This window comes from Stylophora pistillata, chromosome 6 (assembly GCF_964205215.1).
Source record: "Stylophora pistillata chromosome 6, jaStyPist1.2, whole genome shotgun sequence".
Taxonomy (NCBI): Eukaryota; Metazoa; Cnidaria; class Anthozoa; order Scleractinia; family Pocilloporidae; genus Stylophora; species Stylophora pistillata.
Genome location: NC_142524.1, coordinates 15,677,075 through 15,704,849, shown reverse-complemented (window position 1 = coordinate 15,704,849; position 27,775 = coordinate 15,677,075). Strand labels below are relative to the sequence as shown.

Below are 27,775 nucleotides of genomic sequence, written 5' to 3'. Positions count from 1 at the left end.
TTTGTTTGTCTGTATGTGCGTGTTTCAACGTTGCCACCTATCTTTCTGTAAAAACGTTGGGGTCGTTTCTTTTAGAGATGTTTGATTTTTCCAAAATGTTTGACCTGGTGAAATAATTTTAAGAATAATTCCTTTTCAGAAGAAAGATGGTGATATGGATACAGAACCATTCCAGATTTGATTTTGCGGTGAGATGTTGATTCAGTGTTAAGTTAGTTAGATGCTCGAACATAATTCTAGTGTTTCAACTTTGAACAAAACTTTCGTAAGAAAACAAACAGGTGCTCTTGGCGTCACAAACGGCCTGATTCAAGTGTATACCAGTGATAACATTGATGAGCAGCGTCGTTATCTTTCATATTTCTTCAAATTGCATTTTTGTTAATATCTTGTTAGTTATTTCGTTGATTGAAACCAAAATTCAAAGGCAGCTTTTTTGGGATAATATCAAAATATCGCGAGGAAATGAAAAGAAACTCTAAGGCCTAGCAAGAACTTGGATTTCCTCGATAGATATTCCTTTGGAAGAACTTTTCAATGGTAACAAGAGAGGAAACATCACCATTGCCAAAGGCAAAAGACATAGAAAGTGGAAAACATGGATGGGAAGGAGTAATGATATAAATGATATTAAAGAAAGATCATCTGAATGATGGTGAAGGTAATGTTAATGGAAACCATATCGTTACCGATCAAAGGATCTTTATTGAGTAGGCTTCCAATAAAAAAATTTCCTTTCTTGGAATAGTTTAAAGGGTTAATGATTCAGATCAATTATTTGATATCGCACCTTCAAATCTATTTGTTAGTTCTTCCGAAATTTTAATACTTTCATTTAAATATGACTTGTAGAAATGTAGGAAAACATCACGACTGATATTCCGGGTTAGTATTTTTGCATATGTTTTGCATAGTGATCATGTGAATGATGGAAAGGGTAATTTTAATTGAAATAAAAACTTCATCCATCAAAGGATCTTTCTTAAGTTTACGAACGCTTCGAATGAAAAAATTTCCTCTCTTAGAATAATTTCAAGGTTTAATAATTCAAGTCAATTATTATTATCGCACCTTCAAATCTGTTTATTAGTTCTTCCGCAATTTTAATGCTTTCATTGAAATACGAGTTGTAGAAATGAAGGAAAACATCACGACCTGATATTCCGGGTCAGTATTTTTGCATATGTTTTGCCTACAGAATCAGGTTTACCTTTACAGAGAACTCTAAGCAGAGTTCACAACTACCAATCTCTGTTCAACGTCTTCTCTTGCCGTAACCTTTGTTCGCTCGAGTAACCCTTACCTCAGTGATCATTTCCACACGAGCAAGCGTAAGCTAAAGTTGCCTGTGATCTTTCCCAGCTGTTTAACAATTTCCTTTCAAGTTAATTAACGTATCTTATGAGATCCTTTGCAGGTTTTAAACCATAGGTGAAATGTTTCTCAGCTATATAACGAGCTCGTCAATGAATAAATTTGTATGAAATCGCTTATCTTAGTGCCTTCATATGTACCTGATGGATTAGATAGGCACGAGTCGCACTTTGGAAAAGTTTTCTCAAATGCGTTTACTTTGCTATTAAAATCTGTCGTCGAGGGACTTTTCCAATTGCAACGCCCCTAACTTTTCCAAATGAATCAATCAGCGAGAACTTCGAAAGCAATGTAGTGCTTGGGTAGTTTTTCAAAAAATCGAGTTAAACAAAAGAAATCACGCCAGTAACTGTCAACATTTGTCCGTGAAACTTTGTCGATTTGAAATACGATCAATTTGATATCGCGCTTCCGTTATGGTTGGCCGTCTATTTTAGAATCCCTCGCAATTTGATGTATTTTTCGCAAATTATGGCAACTCTCTGCAACGACTATCAACTTAAATTCTACCAGACATATGATCGCGGTATCTTTTTCTTACGCGCTGTAATAAGCATGGTAGTTTCTGGTCTACTTCAGTTCTCAACGTGTCAAGTGCGACGCAACTCATGTGACTAAAAAGTTTTACTTCTCGATTGCAGTTTCGCTTTTTTGTGGTTTATTTTCTCAGAAAAGTTCCAATTTTTTCCAAGTGCAGCCAATGCCTTATTAATGGTATTCTTAGAACCGTGAACGCCTTCGAGAAATGTGTGAGTAGGAGCTATCCCCGAACTCAACTGAAATGGTCTTTCCCGTGACTTTGACTTTGAGGTGAAACCTTCGACTCATCCCTGCAGCGTAGTTCACCGATCAAAAAACCTTTTGGTAAATTAAGGAAAAACTTAGGAATATGAAGATACCTTTTGAAGATGAATTTCCAAGAGTTAATATTTCTTGCTATAGAATTGTATGCACTGCGTCACAACAGGATATTAGTTCTTCAGTAGTTTCTTATATATTTGAATAATCCCTATGGAGGTGTAGGAAAAATGGTGACGCATTATGCTGGTTAGATTATTTGCAGATGAAAAGGAAATCAATGTCACAACTCGTCATCCATGTCAGTGACGTAATGAGGGCTGCTTTATTATGGAGTAACTTTTGTTTTTTCTTCAACCAGTCATCAGAGTAATTGACCTAAGTGAGTAGCTTAAGGCATGCACTTGACTGCTCTGGTCAAATGGTTGTGCCTTCGTTACAAGAATTCCTATTATGAAAAATGAGGATTACAATCTGATCGTTTTTCTTATGACGAGGTTGATGTATTCTGCAATAAAAGTACCTTCTCTTGACAAGCCCTCTTTCATATAAATTGTTTGAGGGATCTGCGTGTAATGTAAGACTTCACTAATGGCCTTTGTAGGGGAGGTAGTTGCTTGCAGAGTCGCAATTCGATGGCATTTAGATGCAGTTATTCTTATTTTTTGATGCAGATTCCAGTTTTCATTTACTGATTGGCCCATGGTTTCTTTTTCAATTCGATCGACATCCTTTTCATCAGCAAAGAACCTTTTCTTAAGTTTTATGCACCTTTCCTTTATTTCTTCCAAACTCACTGGATGGCATTTCACTGGTGATAACAGTTCAGTTGACACTGGACTACCATTTCCTTGTTCCGGTTCAATGTGATTCAAGGGTGTGCAGTAATTATGTTCAACCATAATCGTTTCTTTATTTTCCTCCAAAGTTTTCTGCGGTAAAATGAGACTGAAGGCCATTTTCTTGCCTGTCTTATTCTCAATTTCCTTGACACGGTGCAATAAATTATACATGTCGGTGTTTGTATTTGGGTTCTGCTGGTGTGGTGCTCTAACATCCCTTGTTGATGGAGGAGCTTTATCCTCACTTTTGCTTAGTTTGCCATGTTGATGTTTTTTAAATTTGGCTTTGGCAATTGGCAGATTGCCAATCATTCTTTTTCTTTGGACATTCCATGCACATGGCTTTGAAGTGCAAGAAAGTGCAGGGGTTAAGGAAGGATTTACGGGTGCTTTACTTTGTTTGAAGAACTCCTCCTGTGCAAATAGTGTTGAAGTTACATGGTTGCAACGCCCGTCAACTCCAGCTGGGCAACCATCATACGCTGTTACTACACTGCCATCTTTGTTGAAAACAATGAAGCAATTATACAACACTGTCTTTTTCATTGATGGAATAACTTGACTTTTAACATAAAACTTTCCGTCAGATTCCCTGCATTTAATGCTAAGGACATGGCAGATTTAAAAAAATTGTATCCCTTGACAAGAGGTTTTGCTGTGGATAATTGCTTCTTAGCGTCACTCTCTCCAATCATGTACCTCCATATTGTACCAAATGATATGGCAGGTAAAATATTCAAATCCTCTGTGAAGCCGTCCACTGGAAAGTTTTCTTTCAGTGTTTTAGCATTAATTTCTTCCATGAGTCCCAGGTCTGCCTTAGCTTTAGCTTAATGGATTCCACCATCAGGGTCCTTTATTTTCGACCTTGGGCCACCTGCAATATAGTCTTTTACCCTGAAACACAATAGACAAAACACGAAAGTATTAACGATTTTCTCAGAAAATTGTCGACTAACGTCGTAATGTAAAGCACGGGGGGCAATAATAAGAGTTCTCGAATAATTCCTGAGCTTTCTTACCTTTGAACAAGCTGCATTTTCTTTCCAGTTGTTTTATGCACCTGTCAATTGAAACCCCCACCCCCCCCCACCCCAGGGAAGTATGGGGCATTAGCCTTGGAGTAGAAAAAAAGTGTGATAATGCCCCATATATAGGGGCCCTGTTTTCTTTCTAAACCCCAAGTAAAGTGAAAAAATTCCCCCACCCCTGGGACAAACCATGTTAAATAATGTCCCAACCAACCTTCAGACCCTGCTCTGAGTGCTGCATGCCCCACACAGCCACTCTCCCTCTGGCACGTTCTCCTTAGTTAGTCCCGCACAGGAAAAGTGAAACCATTTGATTTTGCAATTTTTCCCGTCGCACCCAATCATGTCCTCTGTCATATTTGGCTTTCCACAGATGCATAAGATGTCATGATCATCTGATGATTCTGCATTTTAAAATGAGACCAAAACTGTTAGTTGTATCCTCATTAAGTATTAACAGCAGACAGCTTTATATTCATTGATGAAGATTTTTTAGTCATATCAAACCTACCATCATAAGAAGAAAAGGCTGATGCATCTTCACAGATTTCTGATGACGAGTCTGAAGAGTCCATTTCCCTTTGTCTCTCACTACCTCTAGTTGTGGCCTGGGATTTTTCTGCAACTGCAACAATATATATGTTTAGTATCTCTCTTGTTTAACATCAAGGAACTTCAAATTGAACCTATTACCTTTTTTTGCTGCCCTCGTTGCGGCAGCCTTTTGGGCCCCTTGCCGTCTTCTTGATCGCACATCATCCAGGTGTTTTAGCCACATTGTAGTTTCATCTAGAGAAAGGCAGGTCTTTTTCGCAAGGTCCTCTGCACCTTCCAGAATCTGATTTAGATTGCAATTAGCCTTGACACCATCGTTGTATGCCTTTTGCAGCACAGTGCTTGGTGGATTAAGGTGAACCACCCCTTCCCCTTTTTGGACTTTCTCATATGCTTCCTCGGGTCCAAGAAAGTGTCCGTTGCATCTTCCTTTGCATTTGGTGCACTCTGACCCCCAGGGTTTTGACAAATCTTGTACGGGTAGGGGGAAGTATGTTGTAAGAGGGCCTCCTTTGTACCAGCTATAAGTTGTCCCTTTCCCTTCTTGACACCTTTTGTGTGGGCATTCTGGTTTATGGCACAAGCTTAGTGCGAGGAAGTACTTTGAGGGAAGCTGGGTATGTTTATGGTGTTTAAGGACTGTGGAAACACTCTCAAAGTGGTCATGGAGTTGTGGATTTTTTTTCTTCAACTCTTCCTTTTCTTCTTTTTTTCCTGATAGGTACACAAGCAGCAAGTTTCTTCTATCTACCAGGGTTTTTGCAGCTTCGTCACATGCTCCCTTAAAAAGCTGTATCTTTGCTTCACCGCAGGGTGCCCCTTGGACTCTTGAAATATAAACATCACTTGCAAGGTCCAAGTTTTGTTTTAACTGTGTTTCATTAAAGCCTGTAGCTGTGTTAACTGCCCCTCCAAGTGTAGATGGGATAAACAAGTTAGAATGGGCAACAGCAAGACAGCCATTCATTAGTTCAACAGCATTCAGATATGACCCTCCTGAGTGTCTGGATGTTACACATGTAAAATAGTGATTTTCCATAAGATGTTTCTCTGCCCATAAAAAGGCAACTTCTTTATGTCCTGGTCCTTCGTCTCCAGCACCATCAACTCTTACACACCAGGCACTTTTAGGGGAACCATCCGGGAGTTGGAAAACAGAAGAGAGTTCTTCTTTGTCTTTGATCATTTGAAGATCAGCCATGTGTTGCGAAGGGGACTTTTCATATATAACAGGGGGCTTCACAATCCCAACACACCTCTTAGGAGTTGTTTCTGTTTCCATAAACAGATATGATGATGTTTGTAGCTGGGCTGGATAGCTATTAACAAAATCAGTTCGTGTAGTCAAATCTGGCTCATTGGCTAACTGCACTCCCTTGTGCTGTTTGTGAGTGTACGTTGTGTCCAACCGGAAACCTGCAGCATCATCCCTGTTAAGTACCACCTTATCAAGTCCATCCTTTAGCTGTAATTTATCTAGTCCTCGGTACACAGCATTATTCCAATGTCCATCTGGGTTCATCCGGACAGAAAAGCCTTTCCTTGATCTTCTGCATGTGATTTTGGCTACCCCTTTATACCTTTTTGCTGATATCCTGTGCGTGTTTTTTACAGTGCAGAGCTGTACCACAGTTCCATAACTAATCTTTGTTTGATACTTTTCCTGCAAGTGTTTTTGTATTCTGTGAAAGGTGACTTTTGGGCCTTTTTTGATATTACCATCAAATGTTAGTACCCCGGTGCGCCTCCATGCATCTGCGCCTACTTTATTGGATCTGACAAATTCTTCTATATCCTTTCCTATGTTCGGAAACTTGTTCACAATTTGTGAGACACGTTTGGGGTACCTTGCGTTTCAGAAGCCGCCTCTCTGCTTTTAAACGTGCAAGCTGTCGTTTTTCTTTTCTCTTTATTTTCTGCCTTTGATTCTTAACTTGTTCATTCAGGTCATCAGTCACAACACTATCAGGATCAATAGTGTCTGAGTCACTCTCACTCACCCATGCATCATCTCCCATTGCTTTCTGTCTCTCATATTCAAGGTAGGCTTGTCTTGACATCTCCACACTCTCTTTCTCTTCAACTGTCAAATCCATATTCTCAAGATGGTCACTGAACTCAGTCAATGCATATACCAAAGTCTCTTCGGAGTAATTTCGCAGTAACATCCGTAGCTCTGCCACAAAGGCAAACCAATTGAGTGTGTTGTCTCTGAGCATTAGTAAAAGGTGATCCATTGAAGGCACAGGTGATACAAGTGTTCTATTCTTTTCTAAAGGGACATCAGGATCTGCAGCTGGTCTAGGTTGTTGAGACTTGTCCTGAGACTTGTTTGTAACAGCAAGATTAACATCTGCAGAAGCAGTTTGGAACTTCACAGGTCCCTTGTTCTTCTCATCTTCTGATATCCATTCACAGTCTGTTCCTTCTGAACTAGACAGTTGGTCCACTGCACTGTCATCATCTGAATATGTGAGTCCAAATCCTTCTAAGACAGCTTTATCTTGAACTTTTGCAAGGGTGTCAACTGCATCTCTTATTTCTTTAAACTCTTCTAAAGTACTATTAATTCTAGATTCTTGCTTATGGAAGTCACTGAAACCATACAAATTTCTTGCCTTGTTCTTTGATAGGTTTTGCCCTTTACAGCATGCGTACTTTATGAGAAGTCTATCAGATTCTGAACTTGCCAAAGTACACAAGTCTTTCAACACCTCCCTTGACATCCCAGACTGAAAACATGTCTTTCCTTGCAAACATTTCTCAGCCATGTTAATAACCCTACAGATATCAACGCCTTGCAATGTTTCTAGAACATATAATCTCTGTGACCCGGGTCCATTTAAAGTCATTTGAACAATAGTCACAGGCATTTGTAACAATTTTCTAACAGCCTGTTCTGCTTTGTATTTAACTAACGGAAAGTAACGTTTATAAGAGGAGGCCAGTTCAACAACACATTCACCAAGGATATGCTTGCCAAAGTCAATCAATGTTGCACACTCTTTGCATAATAAAGGCGAAGCATGCTTCCAGTGACAAAACAAAGGCCTGACAGTAATAAAGTCTTCTAAACTGAACACTTCAGGTATTGGTGAAACATAAATGCCCTCCGATATTTTAAAGTTTTTTATTCCTCCTGCTTTAAAATCCATATACACCTTCAGTTTTTCATTTTGGTTTGAGGTCTCAGGCCCTGACACAAAAAATGAACGGATGTGTCACCTTCTTGCATCTCATCAGCATTTCCTTCCACTTCCACCTGCTGCTTATTGGGACCTTTTCCATCTGAGGTATCATCTTCCATGGTTTCATGAACACTGTTGTCTCCTTCATCTTGTAGAGGATATTCTGTGCAATCCTTGGAATGATCTTTAACACTGCTTTTCTCTGTGATACCTTCATTACTATTCTTATCACCTACTGATTGTTTCGCCACACCATGAAAAAGCTTGGTTTGCTTCAAGTCTGGTTCCTGAGCCTGATTTGTACTCGTCTTCTTCTTCTTCTTTTGGTACTTCTTTGACTTAACATCAAGTTTTTGGAGCTGAGTGGTTTCTGCTTGTAGCTTCCTCTTCCTCTCCCTTATAGAAGCTATTTCTTTACATTTCTCAGCAGCATGCTCATATTGTTGAGTGGCTGAGTACTTTTCTCTAGATCTTTCTAAAAATCTCATCTGGGAATCCAATCCTTGAAGGTCTTCTTCTATTTCAGCAAGCCTTTTACTTCGCATTTCCTGGGACCACTTTGGCTTCTTAGGTTCTGATCCTGAATCTGGGTTGGCAACTTTACCAAACGCCTTTGAGCGGGAATTTTTCTTTTTATACTGATACCCATCATCATGGACCTGCTGACGTGCTTGTTCAATCAGTCTTCCTCGATCATTGATTAAAGTTGGATCATCAAGGCAAAGGTTTTGGGAGGCTTGATTCATTGCACTTTGATATGTTGACAGGGTACCACCCTTGAAGATAACACTCTCAGTTTTAATCTTTTCTGGATCCAATTTGACATTGATCATGCTGTTATTCTCCACATTCTGTTCATTCTGAAATTTCAATTAATGGGGCCCTGTCACGATAATTACTCAAATATTCAAGAGTGCAAAAACACATTTATAGCAACGAAAACCTACAAGAAATGGTCTATTTTTAATAAAATAACAGTGCCAGTGCAATGAAGCTAAAAAAATAATTAATATCTTTATGTTAACAGCAGAATTAAATTCAAGCTCTAAACTTGAAAAGTTCAGGCGGGACTTTTCGAATTCAAGTTTTGCCATTTTCACATGAAAAAAAGTAGCTTAATATGAATAACACTTTCACATTCCATCAATATGTGACTTGACATGCTTAATTCAATACAGTAAACACCCGCATATAAGAACACATGATTTTGGAGGTCAGGCTGATCAGGTTCTTATTTATCGGGAGTTTAGTGAAAAATCAGCCTGAAGGTGTTCTTAAATTGTTCTTAAATTTTGTTGTTGAAATCGAGGTGTATTAAGAATAGCACAGTACTGTAAGTCTCCCTTCAAGTATAAACTACGTAGATTATTTTGAAGGGAAAAAAGCTAAAAGAAAATGCAAAGCAGCATCACAGCTGATGAGCTGTGGTTGTCTGGCAGCAGGCCTCTGTGTGATCAGAATTTTTTACTGTCTTATCCACTTTATAAGAACATTTTATATTTCCAGGCTGATTTTGTTCTTATAAAAATGGTGCTTTATTTGCAAAATTTCAGCCTGATGTTCTTAATTCATGTGTTCTTATATGCGGGTGTTTACTGTAGTGGCTCTTGCTCGTAGGGATTGTTTTCTTTTTCAAGCTAAGGATTATTCATCATCATGGGTCTGACAATACTATAAAATGACCCAAGACATTTAATTTGATCATAATTACTAATATCACAAACCTTGGCTTTTGGGCCAACTTGGATTTTCCCATTGTTGATTAGAAGAGTAGCCTGCACCTGTGCCTCTTGTCTTAAGGGATTACCTGCTGAAAAGAACATAGGCAAAACATGTAAGCAAAATACTGGTTTGTTCTTGCTGTCTCTCTGTCTATTTATTTCATTATCACAGTAGCAACTTGTTTAATTAATATATCTTCAAATTAGCTTGAGAGTATAAATAAATTACTACTGACCTGTTGTTGATATAGTACATGTGCTGCTTGGTGTTGCTGTTGCTGGGGTGTCTGGAACCTCTTTATTTGGCTTTTGATAAAGAAAATATCTAGTTTAATCTTTTTAGACAAAAGAAGATTTTTCTCACACATACTAAATTACTCAGGCGTTTTAATAAATTCGAGTGCTAAATTAAAAAGCCAATTAAGTATAAGAACAAAGCAAAAAATAATTTCTTAAAAGAAAAAGATGAAAAACAACTCACCTTCAATATAACCTTTACTCTTGCTTTGTTTTCAAACTTTCCTTCTGGAAAATCAATGTACTCCTGCCAATCCTGGTCAAACTTTTGTAGAAAAATCTCTTCTTTGATATTAAAAGCAGTTTTAATAACATTGATTACTTCATGGTGCTCTCCAGAGCTGGTCAGCACTTTTTTGGAGACTCCAAACTCTACGAGAATCTGTTCATACAAAAGAAAAGACATTGTTGAAAGATAAGGTGGGAGATAACGGAATATCAATTGAAACTGACTGAAAGCTTCTCAATTGCAAGCTAATAGTTTTGAGTTTTCGTCAGCGAGTTTCTAGGCACATGTTCAGTGTGACATTGAAACTTTAATAAAAAATAACTCGAAATCATCATCTCCACAAACACTGTGACCTTTGTTTTACAGAGTGGGATAAAAAAAGACTGCAGTGGAAAACCGATGGAATTGGATTCTTTTTCGTAATTTACTATTTGCTTGAGTTCATTGCGCGGGGGTCGAGAATCAGCAATTCAAACTCAAAGAAAATTTAAAAGAGCTTTTATATTAAGCAAAGAAATTAAAAAAGTAAAATGATTGGAAAGGCTATTTGGCCGTGTGTGTCCTCGCTAGTCGAATATCAAGACCCAAAGCTCAATAAAACAATAACAATTCAACTGATAATGAGTTGGAATATTATTAAAACATGAAATCGGCGCTCGACTTCGAACAAGCAAATATCATTGAAATATCCACTGAAAATCGATGCAAAAAACATACCATCCATCTTTAGAATATTTACTTTATCGATTTCAAAACTATAATAAATAACTCTTGAGCTCTCAGTTTAATTAGAAAAAAATATAAATCAACACAATACCTTAATGTCGTCCATCTTGAATCCGCCTAAAGCACATGGGTGCGACTCACTCGCCTCAGTCCTCGCTCGTCCACGAATGTCAAAACCTTACTAATCCCCCACCCCACGGGCAAAACTGATGCAACAAAAAACAACAAATCCCCCACCCCCTCGGACACAAAAAAGTGCCAAAACCCGTAGTTACCCCCATCAATGCCCCATACTTCCCAGGGGTGGGGGGGTGGGGGTTTCAATTGACAGGTGCATTAGCTCCACGGCAAAGAAGCCATCGCTGCAGCTGTTTCACGGTGCATTCTTCTGGTATTTCCCGAGGTAAAATTGCTCCTGGTACATCTTCTTCTCTTAGCTTTACGCTATCAGATTTGTTTCTTTCGATTACTTCGACCTTATCGCTATTTTGCTCCGTTAAAACCTTGCTGTCACCACTACATTCCGCGCTAAATTCCGCCATGTTTTTGTTTTACCTGCGTCCCCCCAAACAGTCCCATAAGCGCTTGCGCGGCGACTTCGGTTCCAGGCTACCGCTCTTTTCCAAAGTGGGCTATTGCGAAGGTGAAATGGGTGGAAAAGGTTCGTGCTTGTAGAAACGCCTCGAAATTGAGTGAATAAATCAAAATAGAATGTAAGTTATGCTATTTCTGTCATCAAATAGGAAAGTATCCAGCGTGAGAAAGTCAATTGCGAAGGTGAAATGACTGGGAAAGGTTTGTGCTTCTAGAAACACCTGAAAATAGAAAAAAAATTTAAAATAGAATGTACTATTTCTGTCATAATAGAGGAGAGTTGCCAGCTTCTGCTTCCTTGCAAAGTTAGTTTGAAATGTAATAAATGTTCTTTCAATTTAATCCCAGATATATTAAACGACGCTACGAATGAGTATCAAGTGATACAATGTTTCAGAGGAAAAAAGAGAACACAAATTTGATCATGCGAGGTTGCTGGTTTAGCAATAGAGTGAGTAGATGTTTCAGGCATTTTTTATCACTGCCATCTATAGATGATTATCACCATCTGGTCTCCATTCTCTAGAACGGAAATCGCTCAAAAATAGAAGAACCCGCAACATTCCTGACAACACCATAATGATTTGTGGGAGATAACTTGTCTTTATTGCTCATTAGATAAAAATACATATCTAATGTTACAGGATAAAAAGATTAAAAGTTCAGCTAATTTACAACAGATTAATTAGATTAATGTGAAAAACTAGTTACATATATCTGACCTAAAATATCATAAAAGGGTGTATTTACAAATTTGTTCTTATAACGATCGGTGTTTATCTTGGGCCTTTGGCAGCTTTTACGTCTAATATTGTGAGTTAAATTGTTCTTTTCTTGCGGTAAGCATACCTTCAGAGGGTGGTTATCACGCTGTTTAACTTTTTTAAACATCCCTTTATCTTGTTTTCGTAATAATGATCTAAGATTTAACTATGTGGATATAAAGCGCAACTTAGAGTATCTGTCTAAAAATTGCTGAAGGACATTAATTTCAGCATCTGAGGCACCATAAACAGATAGTCCGTAGGTTCTGTTAGGAAGAACAATACTATAGAATAGATTATCAATTTCTGTCTGGCTGTAGCGCTCTTTTCTACAAACTCTCAGCACGTGTAGACATTTGTTGGCCTTGCGCAGTTTTTCAGTGATGTCTTATATTATGTAATGTTGATAGCCTTGTAATTATTTTTCTGTAAATTTTCTTGTTTTAGCATGTATCTTTGCTTAAAAAACAATAAAGACCTATTATTATTATTATTAGTTTATCTTTTATGCGCGCCAAAATTTTACAGTCATTCTGAACGGTCAAACCCAATAAATCAAGAGTGGCATGTTGTGGTATATTACGCACAACCGGATAGAATGTGGAGTTCCCTCTCTTCCTTCTGACAAGTTCTTTACACGTTTTAGGGCTATAGCTCATGGAATTACAGTTCGCCTAGGTCAAAAACTTCCCCACTAAATCACGCGGCGTATCACTGCCCCCTTTCCACACTAGTACGATAATGGTTGAGTCATCTGCATACTTAAAAAGGGCGGGAGTAGAACCTAGCTTGATTTCTAGGTCATTTAGAAACACGTTAAATAAGTAAGGGCCGCTCACACTACCTTGCGTTGTCCCCTTATTTACTCCTTTCCCTAACTTGCGATAATATACTAAAAATTAGTGACATACAAGTTTCTTACAGTACATTACTTTTGATAGAGCAGTTTTCAACCGAGTGTCGAAAGTAATCCGGGATGGCTTTGGTTTTACTGAACATTTCTCTCTGATTGGTTCAGAAAACTCGTGCCATATTCTAAACCAATCAGATTCAAAACTAAAAGAAATTAAAACTTGGTCATTCGCGTTTTTCCGCGCCTCGACCAATTTTCTTATTTTTGCTTTGATCCGGTTCTCCTCATCTCATGATAATGTGAATTCTTGTTCTGATTGGTCGCTGAGAATTGGAAACTGTTCTAAAATCGTTTCTATTAATGTCTTTGAACTTCTACAACTATTTTTTTAGCGGCACACTTCGTACAGATAAATACTAACAGTCCACCAACGCTTACCACTAAGAGCAGACCACGTAACATACTTTTAATTTCCATTTGCGGTGCAAACACAGTTAGAGAAACTAAAGTTTACGAAGGCGGCCTAATTATACAAATCGCGAATCGATTTGAAAACTTGGAAGGTTAGATTCTGTTTGTTACGGCCGACATTTGGGATACCAATAGGTTTCTCAGCTATGTCAATAGATTAGGAAAAGCGTGTGGATTTTTATTTTCTGTATTCTGTCTGAAAATATTTATCAAGCGAGTGCATGGTAAGAATTTGAAGGATGGTAAAATTAAAGAAAGCAAAAATGTTAATTACAGCATTTTTTAAATAAGTTATGGAAAAGAAAAGGAAAAAAAAGAGAGAACCACCGGTGGTCTTAAACTAAGTTGAAACACTTCCAAAGAACTTAACAAAAAAAAAAAAATCATTCTTTTAATAGGGAGATTAGGTAACTTTAAGCCAGAGCGAGTTTATTAGGAAGACAGGCTATGAATGGTTTAAATTTAACATGGTACAGCTGGCATAAAACGTTACTCTGTAATCAACGAAAAACAATACGTCAACCGGACTGATAAGAAAGGCTACACTCAAACCTTTCAATCGATGGCATAAAAATGTCACTGGAATCATGCAACACGGAGATACAATTGTGCCTCAGTAATAATATGGAAGATCGAGATCGTTATTTTTAACACTTGAAATTAATTTTGCGCCGCCAAACATAATCAACGGGATATCATTGTTGTTATGTTAATCGTAGTTCGTTAGCAGGTGTAAGCGGATAAGGAGCGCTTATACGAGCGACTTTTCTCGATAAGACACCTCTTACAAACCGCTCATCAGCTGGAATTTCACAAAATCGACAGGTAAGGTGGTTAGCAATATTAAATTTTTTGCTTGATTCAAGCCGTGAGATAAAGTAACGAAATTAAGAAGAACTTCTAGAGTTTGACAAATTATTGAGCGACTTGATTTTGAGTTGTATTTATAACTGGTTGTTTCCATTCACCCTGAAACTTTTCTTCTTCAAGTTTCTTGTCAGAGACATTTGGTAGAGAAATGTTATTCTTGAATTCGATAAACACTTCTGTAAAGAATCTTTTAAAGACAAGTTTCTGAATTTCTTAACTGTTGAGCCTAAAAAGATTAGAATGGTCAGCCAGAATATTTTAAAAAGGTGAACACTAGTCAAATATTCGGTTAAGTTATTATCATGTTTGGCAGACTGTGGTGCAACTGATAAAAGAGAAAAATTTATTGAGCACCGATAGAATTGTTCCTGCACTTCATTAACATGTTAGTGCTTTAAACTGTTATTTGTCCAATACAGGCCGAATTATCTTCCATTACTGCGTGTAATTTCCGCGATTTTAAACAACTGCTGAAATTATAAACTAAAGAGTATCTGTTACTACCATCAAACGACGGAAAGTGGAGGTCCTCGAAGACAAACTTAAGAAAAGCATTGAACTAATGTTTGCGAACGTTTAAAAGTGGAACGTGTGATTAAATATTTACAAAGTGGTCGGTAGCTTTCAAAGAAGATCCATATTTTAGTAATTGGATTTTTCTCTCAATATTTGGATGTAAAGAGAAAGTACTGCAAGATAATCAATGAATTATGTTAAACATAAGTTGACTCGTTTGACTGAATATTTTGCTAATCAGGTAATGTTTAAGCCGATGGAATGCATCTTCTAGGTAGGTATTGGACGGTACGTAATTTGTAATTTCATAACTTGAACATATGTTAATTTCTGGCCAGTTTAACATTATCTTACCATTTTTGAGTAGTATGATTCGAAATGGTGACTTTGAGGTATAGAGGCCGCCGGACTTTTTTTATGGATAGATATATATCGGGCGCAAGAAGTTATAAACAACGGTTCTTTGTCCTCATGATCTCTTTTTTAGGAGTGAATCTATTTCAAAGATTCCTTTCCACGCTGTTTTCATGAAAGAGAAATCGAGTGGGCCGGTTTCATTATTTACAGTTCGAAAGAAGCAGCTGCTTTAAAGTATGGCGCTTAGAAGAAAAACGGTGATAGCCGTGTGACCTATGAACGACAACGTGTTTCGCTGCAAAATCTTTCTTTTGCAAAGATAATTGTTGATTTCATTAAAAGATAAAAAGGATTGTTTAGGCACACGTGAATCTTCCGTAGCCATATACACTTAGCGGTGTAAAAAACACTTAGCGATGTAAAAAGAAAGTTCGTTCAAAGCCGGATATTGAATTCAAGGCCATTTAAAATTTACGGGTCTTTCTTGTTTCTTGTTTTTGATAGGGTCGCGGATCGCAGTCATTGCCTAAAACGTTATGCACCCTAGGACGCCGTGGAAAAAAGAAAGCGTTACTTTTATTTCTTTTTTTATAATCAACGTTTGTTGCGGTTCTAATGTCCATCAGGAGGAGCTTGTGCCCCAAGGTAAGGTGTTTTTTAAAAGAGTGAGAGAAGTCCCAAATCAGGAAGAAAAAGGAAGAAAAAGTACTCTAAATCGGTCTATGCTAGTTTTCTATTTACTATTGTTGTTTGGGGCAGTTAATGAGTTTTCGGAGAAAAGCAGAGAAAGCGGCTCTTTACTGTATAAGGCAATATTAGATTTCGTGCTCGGGTAAATTTTTCTCGTGTTTGCCACAAAGGCGCAAGTTATATCCCATTAGAAGAGAACGAGTTAAATTTGAAGGCGACATGGAATAAAATTTCAACGAAACTCGAAAAATGTCTCCTTTTAGCCTCTGCCCTTTAAGATTTTTCTCGTCTTTCCTTTCGTTCTTTCTCTAGTAAGTCCGCCTTTATCAACACTAAGTCCCGTCCTTGCTGTGTACCTATCAGTCTTGTATGTTTGACATTCTGCATGTACATATCACTCGTAATGGTTATTGAGGAACTACCACTGAAAGACATTGTGTCTTCTCGAGTTAAGATTGCATTTTACGATCGTTAAATCAGTCACCAGTCACTCTTTATTTACAATATTTATTACCCCAGAACGCTCAAGGAAGCCGAGAAATGTCATTCTGTTCCCCTTTTTGATTTCAGGTATGGACTCTTGTGGACAACGAATTCTTTACCCAACTACCAGCAATCACTATGGAATGGCCACTACAAGAAACCATTTGATAAGCAAGCGAATAGTAGGTGGGAGAGTTAGTGTTGACGGTGCGTGGCCATGGCAGGTTGCCTTACTGCTGGATGATATCCAAGTTTGTGGAGGCTCGATTATACGGCCCAATTGGGTTTTAACTGCCTGTCATTGTTTCACAGGTGGGTCACAGACATAACAAATCGATGGCACTCTGATAATAATTGACGAAAATGGTCTGAACGGGTTTCTTTTAAGCCAAAGTCAGATATCTCAAAGTATGCTCAACTATTATATTTCCGCCCCCTAACCGGGATAATAACTTATGTCTGAAATATATTTATTTTCAAACAGATTATCGATCAACAAAGGATCCAACTCGCTGGAAAGTTAAACTTGGCACCGATCCTCTTTCATCAGAGTCAATAAACTTTGAACAAGTAAGAGGAGTAAAGAATATCATATTGCACCCAAATTACTGGGGTAAAACTGTTCAAGGTGTGCTTATTCAGCCTCCAGATTATGATGTAGGTGAGTGAAAGCCTTACGGTGGGAAAAAATCCTCACTGAAAAATGATTTTAAAAAAATTATTACAGTTCAAGCAAAGATCAAAGAACTAATGTTTTTGACCCGTGAAAGATTGCAAAAAATAACGAAATGATCCTCATATAGTAGAACTGAAACTTGACAAATTGTAGTAAAAGGGTCCTGATAACTGAGTTCTGGGTCGACGGGATTCGAACCCGTACCTGTTACACTGTAGATACTCACTGGGGACAACTGTCAACTGAGCCGCGAAGCGTCGTGTTGATATTAATTACGAGGTCATTTATGGTAACGGCAGAGAAGTCGCTTGATTAAGATTTCGCCCAAGTGACAATTCTCATTTGTATTCCTTTAGATGCTTTATCACAGTTTTTCCCTGGCAAACGTTTTACCTCTCTTTGTCTTTAACAAAGTGGCTTTGCCTTTAAAGCTGTAAACTGTCACCCGATCGGCTTCCATATGTCTTTTGAACGTCTTGGCTCGCAAGGTTTTTCACCTAGACAGTGGCATAGTTTCCCGTACTAGTTGAGTCACTGTTGGAAAAGCATCGTTCGCCCATTCAGACACCGCGAAAAATGTTTCTCCACAAATTAAATATCATCGTTCATATGGCTGATTGGCTGTGAACAAAGAAAAGTGCGAATTTTTGTCATCATCATCCTTTCTATTTCAGCTCTTCTCGAACTTTCAAGCCCAGTAACTTTTAATAACTATGTGCAACCTATCTGTCTCCCCACGAATGGCCTACCATTCCCCCCCGGAAAGATCTGCTATGTAACAGGATGGGGATCAAATGGATGGAACAAGCCTCCGTCGAAGTTTTTGCAAGAAGCTCCGGTACGCTTAGTTTCGCGAACAGAGTGTAACAAAAGGAAATCCTACGATGGGACTGTTCCAGTGACAGCTTTATGCGCCGGATACAAGGATGGAAGGATTGATGCATGTCAAAAAGATAGCGGTGGACCGCTGGCTTGTGAATATGACAGACATTGGTACCTCGTGGGCGTCATATCATGGGGAAAACATTGTGGGGTCCCAAATAAATACGGTGTTTACGCTGATGTGCGAGTTCTAAACTATTGGATTGCTGGAGTTGTACAGTAGTTATAATACCCTGAATTCTCGATTGTATGTGGCTGTGAAGCGAGAAGCGATCGTTGGTTACTTTTCCCAATGTGTATGCGCCTCCTTGTAGAAAAAGCAAATAAAGTTCTAGTTCCACCGATTAATTTGAGAAAGGGTTCACGACACGAGAAGCGTTCTACTTCCATAGTAGAGATTCGAGGATAAAACTTCGAAATTTATCGGAGCAGTAGAAGCTGGCAATGACGGACTATTTTCTTGATTTTCTCACTTACTACGAAAGACGATTTACAAGAGGGGGTTATTGTTAAATTTTCGTATTCCCAAATTTTTACAATATATTAATTACTCCCTTGTTTAGAGTTTCTGGAAAAGAGAATGAAATAGCGCGCAGTTGAAATACTATTGAAAATTGAGGACTTCATATCTCAAATTTACATTCTCGTTGGGTTTTTCTTTCCCACTTGAAGAAAATAGTATTCGAGGTGCCGACATTGTAGATTTAATCATAAGTTTACGGACTGCAGGTGTACCATGCACAAAGTGAAATCTGAAACGTAAAGCACTTTCGAAGGCAGTCAGGCATAATAAAGATGAGTCCGAGCCGCAGGACAACTCATGAAAATCTTTTTGCCTAAACAGCGTAAAACGCCAGAAATTAAATAAAGAATTTTAAAACTTCTCTTTGATATTATTATTGTACAGAATGTAAGAAATTTTGTTTAGTGAATGAAAATATTCTGCGGGAGTGGTGTGGACAATTTCACCTGGGGGAAAAAATTTATGACAGTTTAATTTCGAAATCACTTTCTTCCTGTGTCCACGGCTGTTTTACCAAGGACAACATTCACCTGCCTTTAGCGTGGTTAACAACTTACTACAAATGCTGTATGTCGTGATCTAAATAGCATCTAAATGGAAATTCGTTTAATTCAACTCCTTACCTCTATCTCTAGGGGTTTTAGTATGCTAGAATTTTTAGCCTTGAAGCACAGATTTCATTGCTTTTATAAATCGAAGACAAAAATTTGTTTCAAAGACGAAACTTTCGTTTGTATACAGAAAAAACAAAAATATCAAAGGAGGGAACAATTGCTTATAAAACACCAAATTCTCGGATTTTTATCTGCTTTAGAATTACTGCAGGGAAAGGGTTCATTCTGTGACCTCACATGTACACAGATATGCCACTTTTTGAGTATTTACTGCGTTAATCATTAGATTCCCTGATGGTGGCGCCTTTATTTACTTCGCCAAGGTGACGTTGTAGAATTCCAAACCCATTTGGAATATATGATCTAGGAATTATAGTTATATGCGAACTCATTTCTTATCAAAATTTTTATTGAGAAGAGCCTTTCCCGAGACGGTCTCCTCAGCTCTGACTGCATGGTACAACATGACACCATTTCTTCCGGGCACTATCGTAAACGACACACCCTTGATGTCAAACAAGGTTTTCAAAGGGGCACGCTCAACCAGTATGTCCTGCGCGCCATTGTTATTGTTATTATCCGGGAACTCGACACTTTTTCTCACAAAACACACACAAACGGCAAAGAATACCACAACGGCAGTAGCTTTTGCCAATATTTACATGGCAAAAATATGGAAAGCGTATTATCACTCAGAGCAAAACTAGAAGGCCGTTTACACGGTAGAAAAATCGGGTACAGACGTGTCAAAAAAGGAGTACAGACCTCGCATTTTTGTCCGTGTAAACAATCCGTACCATGTTTTGGGGGATGGGTACGGACCCGTGTTTTTTCTGGTTTTGGGGCCATAGACGTCTATGGCCCCAAAACCAGAAAAAACACGGGTCCGTACCCATAACTCAGCATCACGCGTCGCCATTTTGTTTACAAGAATTACTCGAGAATGAAAGTATCCCGTAGAAGCTGTCAGTTTTTAACCACAGTTTAACAAACTTTCAATAAATGATGCTCTGAAAACTGAGACATAAAATTAAAGTCATGTGATTGTGGTTAGTAACTCAAACGTTCAGTAGACACCACTGACCAGTAGTACATGTATGTGGCTTTCTATTCAATTCTATAGAAAAATTCACTGCCTGACGAGTGAATTCCATGTTAAATTTCACGCGGAAAACCGATATCGCAACTCATCGCTTCGCGATTCATACGATATCAGTTTTTCGCGTGAAATTTAACGTGGAATTCACTCGTCAGGCAGTGACTTTTTCTTTAATCGCATAACTGAATAAAAATAAGAAAACAAGAAATTAAAACTGTAATATTATTGTCTGTTTTATCCCTTACGCGCGCCCTAGAAAGCCATTTTAAAGTCAACTGTCAGAACTGTCACTGTTAAGGGAATAGAAAACAAGGTAAGTCGCTCACATTTGAATCGTCGACAATTTTATTTGTAATTTGGATATATCAACAAAGTTGAAGTGGTAAATTGGCCACCGTAACGATTACAAAAGCTGACGTTTCGAGCGTTAGCCCCTCGTCGGAGCGAATAGAGGAATTGTGGGTTGTGTGTGCCTTTAAAGGCAGAGAATGGAGCTACGTTATTGGTGGGAACATGGCAACGAGAAAAACACGAATGAATTAGTGGAATGAAAAGCGTTCGTTGATCCCTGTGGGATCTAGACTGCCGGTTTGAAAGATGAGCTTTTATTCAAGATTTTTACGGCTTTCCGTGCTACCTAAGTGCAAGGAAAGACTGCAGATTGCCATATGTTGCTTAGAATGATTAGGTAAACTAAAATGTCTAGGGACTGGTTTCGATGTGTCCTTGTCAATAAGTGCATAACTTGCACTTATTGCAAAAAGATTTACATCTGCGAAACAGGCAGAAGACTAGGTGACCGATTCCGAGAACACCTTCGCGACATAGAGCGGAATGACAAGGACACATCGAAACCAGTCGCTAGACATTTTGATTTACCTAATCATTCTAAGCAACATATGGCAATCTGCGGTCTTTCCTTACACTTAGGTAGCACGGAAAGCCGTAAAACTCTTGAACAAAAGCTCATCTTTCCAACCGGCAGTCTAAATCCCACAGGTATCAACCAACGCTTTTCATTCCACTAATTTATTCGTGTTTTTCTCGTTGCCATGTTCCCACCAATAACGTAGCTCCAATTTCTGCCTTTAAAGGCACACATAACCCACAATTCCTCTATTCGCTCCGACGAAGGGCTAACGCTCGAAACGTCAGCTGTTATAATCGTAACGGTCGCCAATTTACCATTTCAACTTTGTTGATCTATTCAAATTATTATGTTTTTGTTTACATTGTTACGCACAGCTTTTCCATAATTTTTTTTCAGTTTTTCAATAGCTTTCTTGGTTAGTCGGCCATCTCTACCATAATAATAATAATAATAATAACGAATTTTTATACAGGATTGAAAACCCATCAGTGTGTAACACTGTTGTCCTTGGGGTCCTGTCAAAATAATAAATAAATAAATAAAATAAAACTTAACAAGATATAATCATTGATCTTAAGGTCTAGAAAAGCATACAATAAAATAAAATGCTCTGAAAAAGGATACCTATAACCACGTTTAGATCGAATTTAACTAAAATAATCTCGCAATTTGTTCTTAAATTTCAGTCTCGAATCTAACGACCTTAGTTCAGCAGGCAGGTTGTTGAAAGTCTTTGCTCCTTGGTAATAGAAGCTCTTTTTACCAAATTCTAAACGTACTTTGGGTAATTTCACTGATATACCGTTATTCCTAGTGGCCTTAGAATGAACCAGTCTTTCGAAGTAGTTCTTAAAGGGTGTGCAAACATTATTCAGGAGACAGTCGAAAACAAACAAACAGCTTTTACGCTTGATCAAATTGTTCACGGATGGGGGATTAAAAGAACTATTGCCAATAACTTTAAAGCCTCGTCGTTCGATGTTCTTTATCATTTCCTTTCGGTAATCCGGAAAGCTAAGACCAAGTGTTCCGCAATAGGTAAAAATAGGTGCGATCATAGTGTTATAGATCGATTCTGCACACTTTTGGTCGATCAAAGGACGAATTGATCGCAAGAGATTAATTCTGGTTGCAGCTTTTTTATAGATTCGGTCAAAATGTGATGCAAGGTTTAGTGATGAGTCAAGGTGAACACTAAGTACTTATAGGTAGAGGTGTTATTGAGCTTAATGGAGGACCTTTGAAACTCATAAAGGGCCTTGCCAAGCCTTTTTTTTGGACATGCCCAATACAGTCCAATTTTATAACTCTCTCACACTCTGCTTTTCCGTGAAGATGGTCTTCTTCACATGTCTTGTGCTCTTGAGAGTTTTTCCATGAAATGAGTTCTTTGTCAAATTGTTCCATTGCCTCATACTTGTGATAAGTGTCACATGCACCATAGGCATTCCATATAGCATTGTATGATTTATAGTCACCATCACAAATCATCCATTTGTATCTGACACGATTGTTCTCTCTCCGCCCCCAAAGCCTCTTCGCACATTCCATTTCCATGCTAGGGCTGGATCCTTTGTAGGAACCTTCGCAGATATGGTCTTGGTACCAGTCACAGGGCTCGAAAAATATTTGAATTACACCTTGCCTGTTCGGCAAGTAACCCTTAAGTTTTCAAAATCCCGATCGTGCACGCTGATAGCGTCAGCAAATCCGACTTCGCCAGAAATTTTTGTTTTCGCGCGAGCGGCCATTGTTAGCGCGGGGAAAAATAATATATTTCGCGACAATAATGGATACAAACAGAAACTCGGCCTACTAGTCCAAATACGAAGACAATGTTTCGAGCTTTTCCCTTGGGCTAGAGTTCTTAAATGAGGCAGAAAGAGAGAAAAACAAAGGAAAAGGAGACTCGGCATCAGCGCCGTCACCATTCGCTTCGACTGATATTGTTGTCCGTTTTTCGCGTCGGATTTGATGCACAATTCCAACGGCTATGCTCTAAAACAATTGGTTCATGCTTTCAGCTGTGCACTATCGAGTTATAGAGCCCGTGGGAAGTTTGGAGAGCTCTCAAGAAGCTAGAGATTCCCTCGGCTATCGCCTTGGGCAACTCTTACGCTTCTTTCGTGCTCTCCAAACTTCCCGCGTGCTCCAAAACTCGATAGTGCACGCTAAAGCATGCACCAATTGTTAATTCATGGCTGTACCAAGTGTCAGTTGACAGATCAAAAGGCATATAGAAGACCTCACAAAATTTGGCTACTCCTTCTTTTCCAATTCTACTCTCAAATGCAGCAAACACCATTCTTCTATTGACATATTTTCCTTGAAGGGTTCTCGGATTAGCATCATCGTGAGGGTGGCTATCAGTTGCGAGAAACTCAGAAATGCTGCAACCACTGCACTTGGCATAAAGCGAGGTACCAAGTCCAAACCGGTTACAGGAACTCTCCAATATTTGTATCTGGCCTAAATGATCAAACAAAGACAATTAACACTCTTATTAATAAGACGATATAATTGTGTTAATTCTGGCCCAGGATTGATCCAGAAAAACAGCTTTTTAACTCTTAGTTCATAGGTCTTATAATTTAACTGGTATAACTCTTACCTAAATTACATGGAGTTTGTGCGTGAATCCTCTTCACAAATTTAAGAAGACTATCCATTGAGACAAGTCTGTATCCTTCGGCAGGCGCCAGGTTATCTTCGATAACTTCATCCGAGGAGCTTTCATCGACGTTTGGCTGTAATTTCCGTTTGGAAGCAGATTCTGGGAGGGGTGGAATTTGCTCGCTGATAACATCATCTTCACCAACGAAGGTGACTTCTACCGCTTGCGTTTTTTTCCTTCTCTTTTGTGCTGCCTCCTGTTTCTGGGTTCCCTTAAAACCTTTCTTTCTTTTTGGCACATAATTCCTTAAAACAGACTGTTTTTCTCCAAATTTTGGCATAATTTACAGACAAGAAGACCAGTAAACAAGATGGACGCTCACGCTCAATCTGTGAATGACTGAGTGCTTTGTAACCGGGCTTCATAGAAGTGGAAATTTTAACTCCGAGGATCTCGAGCTGGACTTAAGGGTCTCAGGATCAAGTGCAATGAGTTTTTGTACAATTTTGGAGTAACGAAACGTGTCAAGACGATTGGAGTACCTTTGGTTGCCATGGTAACAAAAAACCAGACAATGTTCCACCTTCAAAAGCGGCTATTTCTTAGCGGTGCATGAATAATTAGGCGTAAAAAAATATATAATCTCAAACTAGATAGATTCTAGTATCATTTAAGTGGAAATTAAAAAAACCGTAAAATTCTCAATTTTTCTTCAAAATCCAACCGTAATGCTCCCTTAAATTACGAATCTCTGATCGATTCAATAGGAGTTCTGTTGCTTGGCCGATTTGTTTCAAGTCATCTTCAGGTAAATTTTATATGGCACCAGTCACTAATGGATTCGTTTGCAAACGGTTACTACAATTAAGGACAATAAATGCAACTGGCCTTGATGGTCTCCCACTTAGGTTGCTAAAAGATAGTGCTGTAACTATCAGCGCCCTTATAACACATATTAACCGCCTCCCGGTTAGCTCAATTGGTTAAGCGCCGGACTGTTGTGCGGGAGGTCGAGGGTTCGAGTCCCGGCCGGACCAACACTCAGGGTCTTAAAATAATTGAGAAGAATATGCTGCCTTTCTATAACATCGATCAAGAAATGGTTAGATATTCTAGTCTTCTCGGATAGGGACGAATAAATGGAGGTCCCGTCTCCTGCTACTATTAATTAGTTAATTTGGTTAGGCAGGGGACGTTAAAGAACCCACTTCACGAGATTACTGTGATGTGATATGAGCGCTATATAAATACAAGTTATTATTATTATATTATCAATTTGTCTATTAAGACTCAGCGTATACCTCATGATTGGAAACATGCTAAGTTTATTCCACTCTTCAAAAATGGGGCGAGGGATGACATCGACAATTATCATCCGATTTCAATTTTGCCAGTGGTGTAAAAGATTCTTGAACGGGCTGTACAGCAGCAATTGGTGGATCATCTGGAGTCACACAGCCTTTTTTCTAGATACCAATGTGGTTTCCGTCGTAATTATTCAACACAGAGTGCAGTTATTTTCCTTACTGACTCCATAAGTAGGAACATGGATGCTGGTCAGCTAACAGGTGCCATCTTTGTGGACTTCCGTAAGGCCTTTGACTCTATTGATCATAAAACCTTGCTTGATGAACTGAAATTATTTGGAATTCGTGATACTGAGCATCGTTGGATGTCTGATTACCTAACAGATCGTACCCAGTCAGTTTTCGCAGGAGGTGTCCTGTCTAGGCATGAATAGATTGTGCTAGTAAACTCAGGAAAATTTGCTTTACAATATACCCAAAAGTTGCTCTAGAGTTGCTTAAATATCAAAAAGTTGCCACCAAAATTTAGAAAAGTTTTGATGGAAAGAAGTCAAAGACGAAAGAACTTCGGTACGGTGTTCCCCAGGGATCAGTACTGGGTCCGATTTTATACTTATTATATACTTCACCCATTGGGGACATCATCAGACGGCACGGGCCAAATTACCATCTCTACGCCGATGACACCCAGCTCTATCTCCCTTTCAAGCCCAACCCAGCCGAACAACCCAGCTCTATAGCAAAAATAGAGGCATGTGTTTCTGAGATAGACTCATGGATGGTGTGCAATAAACTGAAGCTAAACAGAGAAAAGACGGAGCTATTGATCTTAAGCGCACGATACCGTCCACCCCCATTAGTAGAGTATGTTGATGTGTCTGTTGAGCGGATCGAGCGATCTCCCTCTGCAAGAAACATTGGAGTTATCTTCGATGAGCACATATCATTAGATAAGCATGTCACCAGTACCTGCAAAGCCTGTTTCTTCCACCTTAGAAACATTAGAAAGATAAGGGACTGCCTATCTCTAGCAGATACTGAAAAGTTAGTTCATGCATTCATTACATCTAAGCTAGATAACACCAACTCGCTACCATACGGACTACCCAAATTCCTGATAGATCGCTTACAAAATGTCCAGAATGCCGCAGCTCGTGTCGTCACTCGTACAAGAAAGTACGACCACATCAAACCTATCTTGAAGCAGCTGCACTGGCTCCCTGTTAGCCAGCGCATAGATTACAAGATACTACTTCTGACCTACAAAGCGCTCAACGGCCAGGCCCCTAGTTACATCACTGAACTGTTGAAGCCTTATGTAACAACCAGAAATCTGAGGTCCTCCTCTAAAAACTTACTTAAAGTACCATCTGTTAAGCTAGCAAGTTATGGTCATAGGTGTTTCTCTTTTGTAGCACCGACTCTATGGAACTCTCTTCCAAACAACATGAGCGGCTCGTTACCACATTTTAAGACCTGTATAAAGACATACCTTTTTAACAAATTTTATAATTAGACTACTGCTTAGTGAGTTATTTAATTATTTAAGTAGTAAGTTAGGCCGATAGACAGTTAGCTAGTAAATTAGTTAATTAGTTGTTGAGCTAGTTAATTGGCTAGGAAATTAGTTAATTTCAATATAAGTTTAAAGTTTTTACTCTCCTTATTACAGACTACCTTATTAGCTAGTTTCTTCTACTCGTGTTTTAGAAATTTTTATGGTTTTTATAATCTTATCGGTCCGATTTATAAAATTACTGTACAGCGCTATTGGATAGTGATAGAAATAGCCCTATATAAATACCGTACTATTATTATTATTTATAAAAGTTGCTTTCTCTATAGTGTCGTTTTCTTTTAGAGAAATACTCAAAACGTGTTTGTTTGTTTGTTTGTTTGTTGCTATTTAAACATTTTCATGAAATATTCTTACAATCATTAAAAGAGGCTGAAAGCCATTGTTATATGACAAATATAAATACTATGTTGTAATCAATATACTCTTTAAACCCAACATAATTTCAATAATAGATACGTATTTTCTAGTTAAAGTTTCTAACTAGTCAACCTTGCAAAGTTTACTTGGATGGGCATCATAATGTTAACTATATATACATATCATATACACCATGATATTGTTGACTTTACATATGGTTTAGACAGTGATCAAGTTTACAGCCTTTATCTTATCACTTTAAAGTTTACTGCCATGATAATGACTCTCAGCAAATACCAAGATGGCCGGCGGCAGGCTCTATGTTGCAGCGAATAACCGCTGGATTTAAGCGCCCGTTAGATAGATAGCCGCTGTCCAGATTTCGTGGGCGTAATGCAAGTGTCATTTTATTGTCATTTTATTGTATATCCTTAGTTTTAATAAAATCAGTTTTGATAAAACCAGTTTTAACAAAATCCTTCAAAATGAAACGACCTTTTATGGTTTGGATCGGTTTTATATCAATTTGTTGCCCAAAAGTTGCCAAGGAAGGCAAAAGTTGCCCTAGGTTGCTGGTACTACAAAGAGTTGCTCAAAACGCTAAAAGTTGCTCAAAAGTTGCCGAGAACAATCTATTTACCCCTAGTCGTGCCCCGGCCTCAACAAGTGGTCTCTGGAGTTCCACAAGGTTCTATTCTGGGCCCTCTGCTTTTTTCTTTGTATGTAACAGATATGCCAAACTGTTTACAGGCTGCTAATGTATTAATGTATGCTGATGATACCGTCATCCATTACGCAGCCTCAGATGCAAACCAGCTGTTGCAGGTGTTAAATGTCGAACTCAATTCTCTCTTAGATTGGTCTACTAAGAACGATTTTTTTATTCATCCTAAG

At 38.5% G+C, this 27,775-nt stretch overlaps 4 protein-coding genes across 5 annotated transcripts; 1 reads left to right on the top strand and 3 right to left on the bottom strand.

Moving 5' to 3' along the window:
* Window positions 1-711: 711 nt before the first annotated feature.
* LOC148728467 (uncharacterized) lies at window positions 712-4,072 on the bottom strand. The gene is made up of 2 exons (XM_088724561.1): window positions 4,037-4,072; window positions 712-3,911 (listed from the first exon to the last, which is right to left on the bottom strand). The coding sequence occupies exon 2, from the start codon at window positions 3,558-3,560 to the stop codon at window positions 2,640-2,642; it is 921 nt and encodes a 306-aa protein (XP_088580687.1). The 5' UTR covers window positions 3,561-3,911; window positions 4,037-4,072; the 3' UTR covers window positions 712-2,639.
* An 8-nt stretch (window positions 4,073-4,080) lies between these two features.
* On the bottom strand, window positions 4,081-11,054 carry LOC111346511 (uncharacterized). Its single transcript, XM_088724964.1, has 9 exons — window positions 10,853-11,054; window positions 9,991-10,188; window positions 9,746-9,815; window positions 9,513-9,598; window positions 7,826-8,648; window positions 6,483-7,514; window positions 4,739-6,400; window positions 4,557-4,670; window positions 4,081-4,449 (listed from the first exon to the last, which is right to left on the bottom strand). Exons 1-9 carry the CDS (start codon window positions 10,865-10,867, stop codon window positions 4,262-4,264), a joined length of 4,188 nt encoding a protein of 1,395 aa, XP_088581090.1. The 5' UTR covers window positions 10,868-11,054; the 3' UTR covers window positions 4,081-4,261.
* Window positions 11,055-13,657: 2,603 nt separating this feature from the next.
* LOC111320949 (serine protease 33) lies at window positions 13,658-18,801 on the top strand. Of its 2 annotated transcripts, none has more exons than XM_022923695.2 (6): window positions 13,658-14,268; window positions 15,071-15,117; window positions 15,691-15,831; window positions 16,447-16,671; window positions 16,844-17,020; window positions 17,710-18,801. In XM_022923695.2, exons 3-6 carry the CDS (start codon window positions 15,723-15,725, stop codon window positions 18,138-18,140), a joined length of 942 nt encoding a protein of 313 aa, XP_022779430.2. In that variant the 5' UTR covers window positions 13,658-14,268; window positions 15,071-15,117; window positions 15,691-15,722; the 3' UTR covers window positions 18,141-18,801. The 2 variants fall into 2 exon arrangements, with proteins under 2 accessions (XP_022779430.2, XP_022779429.2); XM_022923694.2 differs by having other exon boundaries at window positions 13,659-14,268; window positions 15,071-15,103.
* Window positions 18,802-21,452: 2,651 nt separating this feature from the next.
* On the bottom strand, window positions 21,453-24,463 carry LOC148728466 (uncharacterized). The gene is made up of 2 exons (XM_088724562.1): window positions 23,636-24,463; window positions 21,453-23,493 (listed from the first exon to the last, which is right to left on the bottom strand). The coding sequence occupies exons 1-2, from the start codon at window positions 23,976-23,978 to the stop codon at window positions 23,138-23,140; spliced, it is 699 nt and encodes a 232-aa protein (XP_088580688.1). The 5' UTR covers window positions 23,979-24,463; the 3' UTR covers window positions 21,453-23,137.
* Between the last annotated feature and the right edge of the window lie 3,312 nt (window positions 24,464-27,775).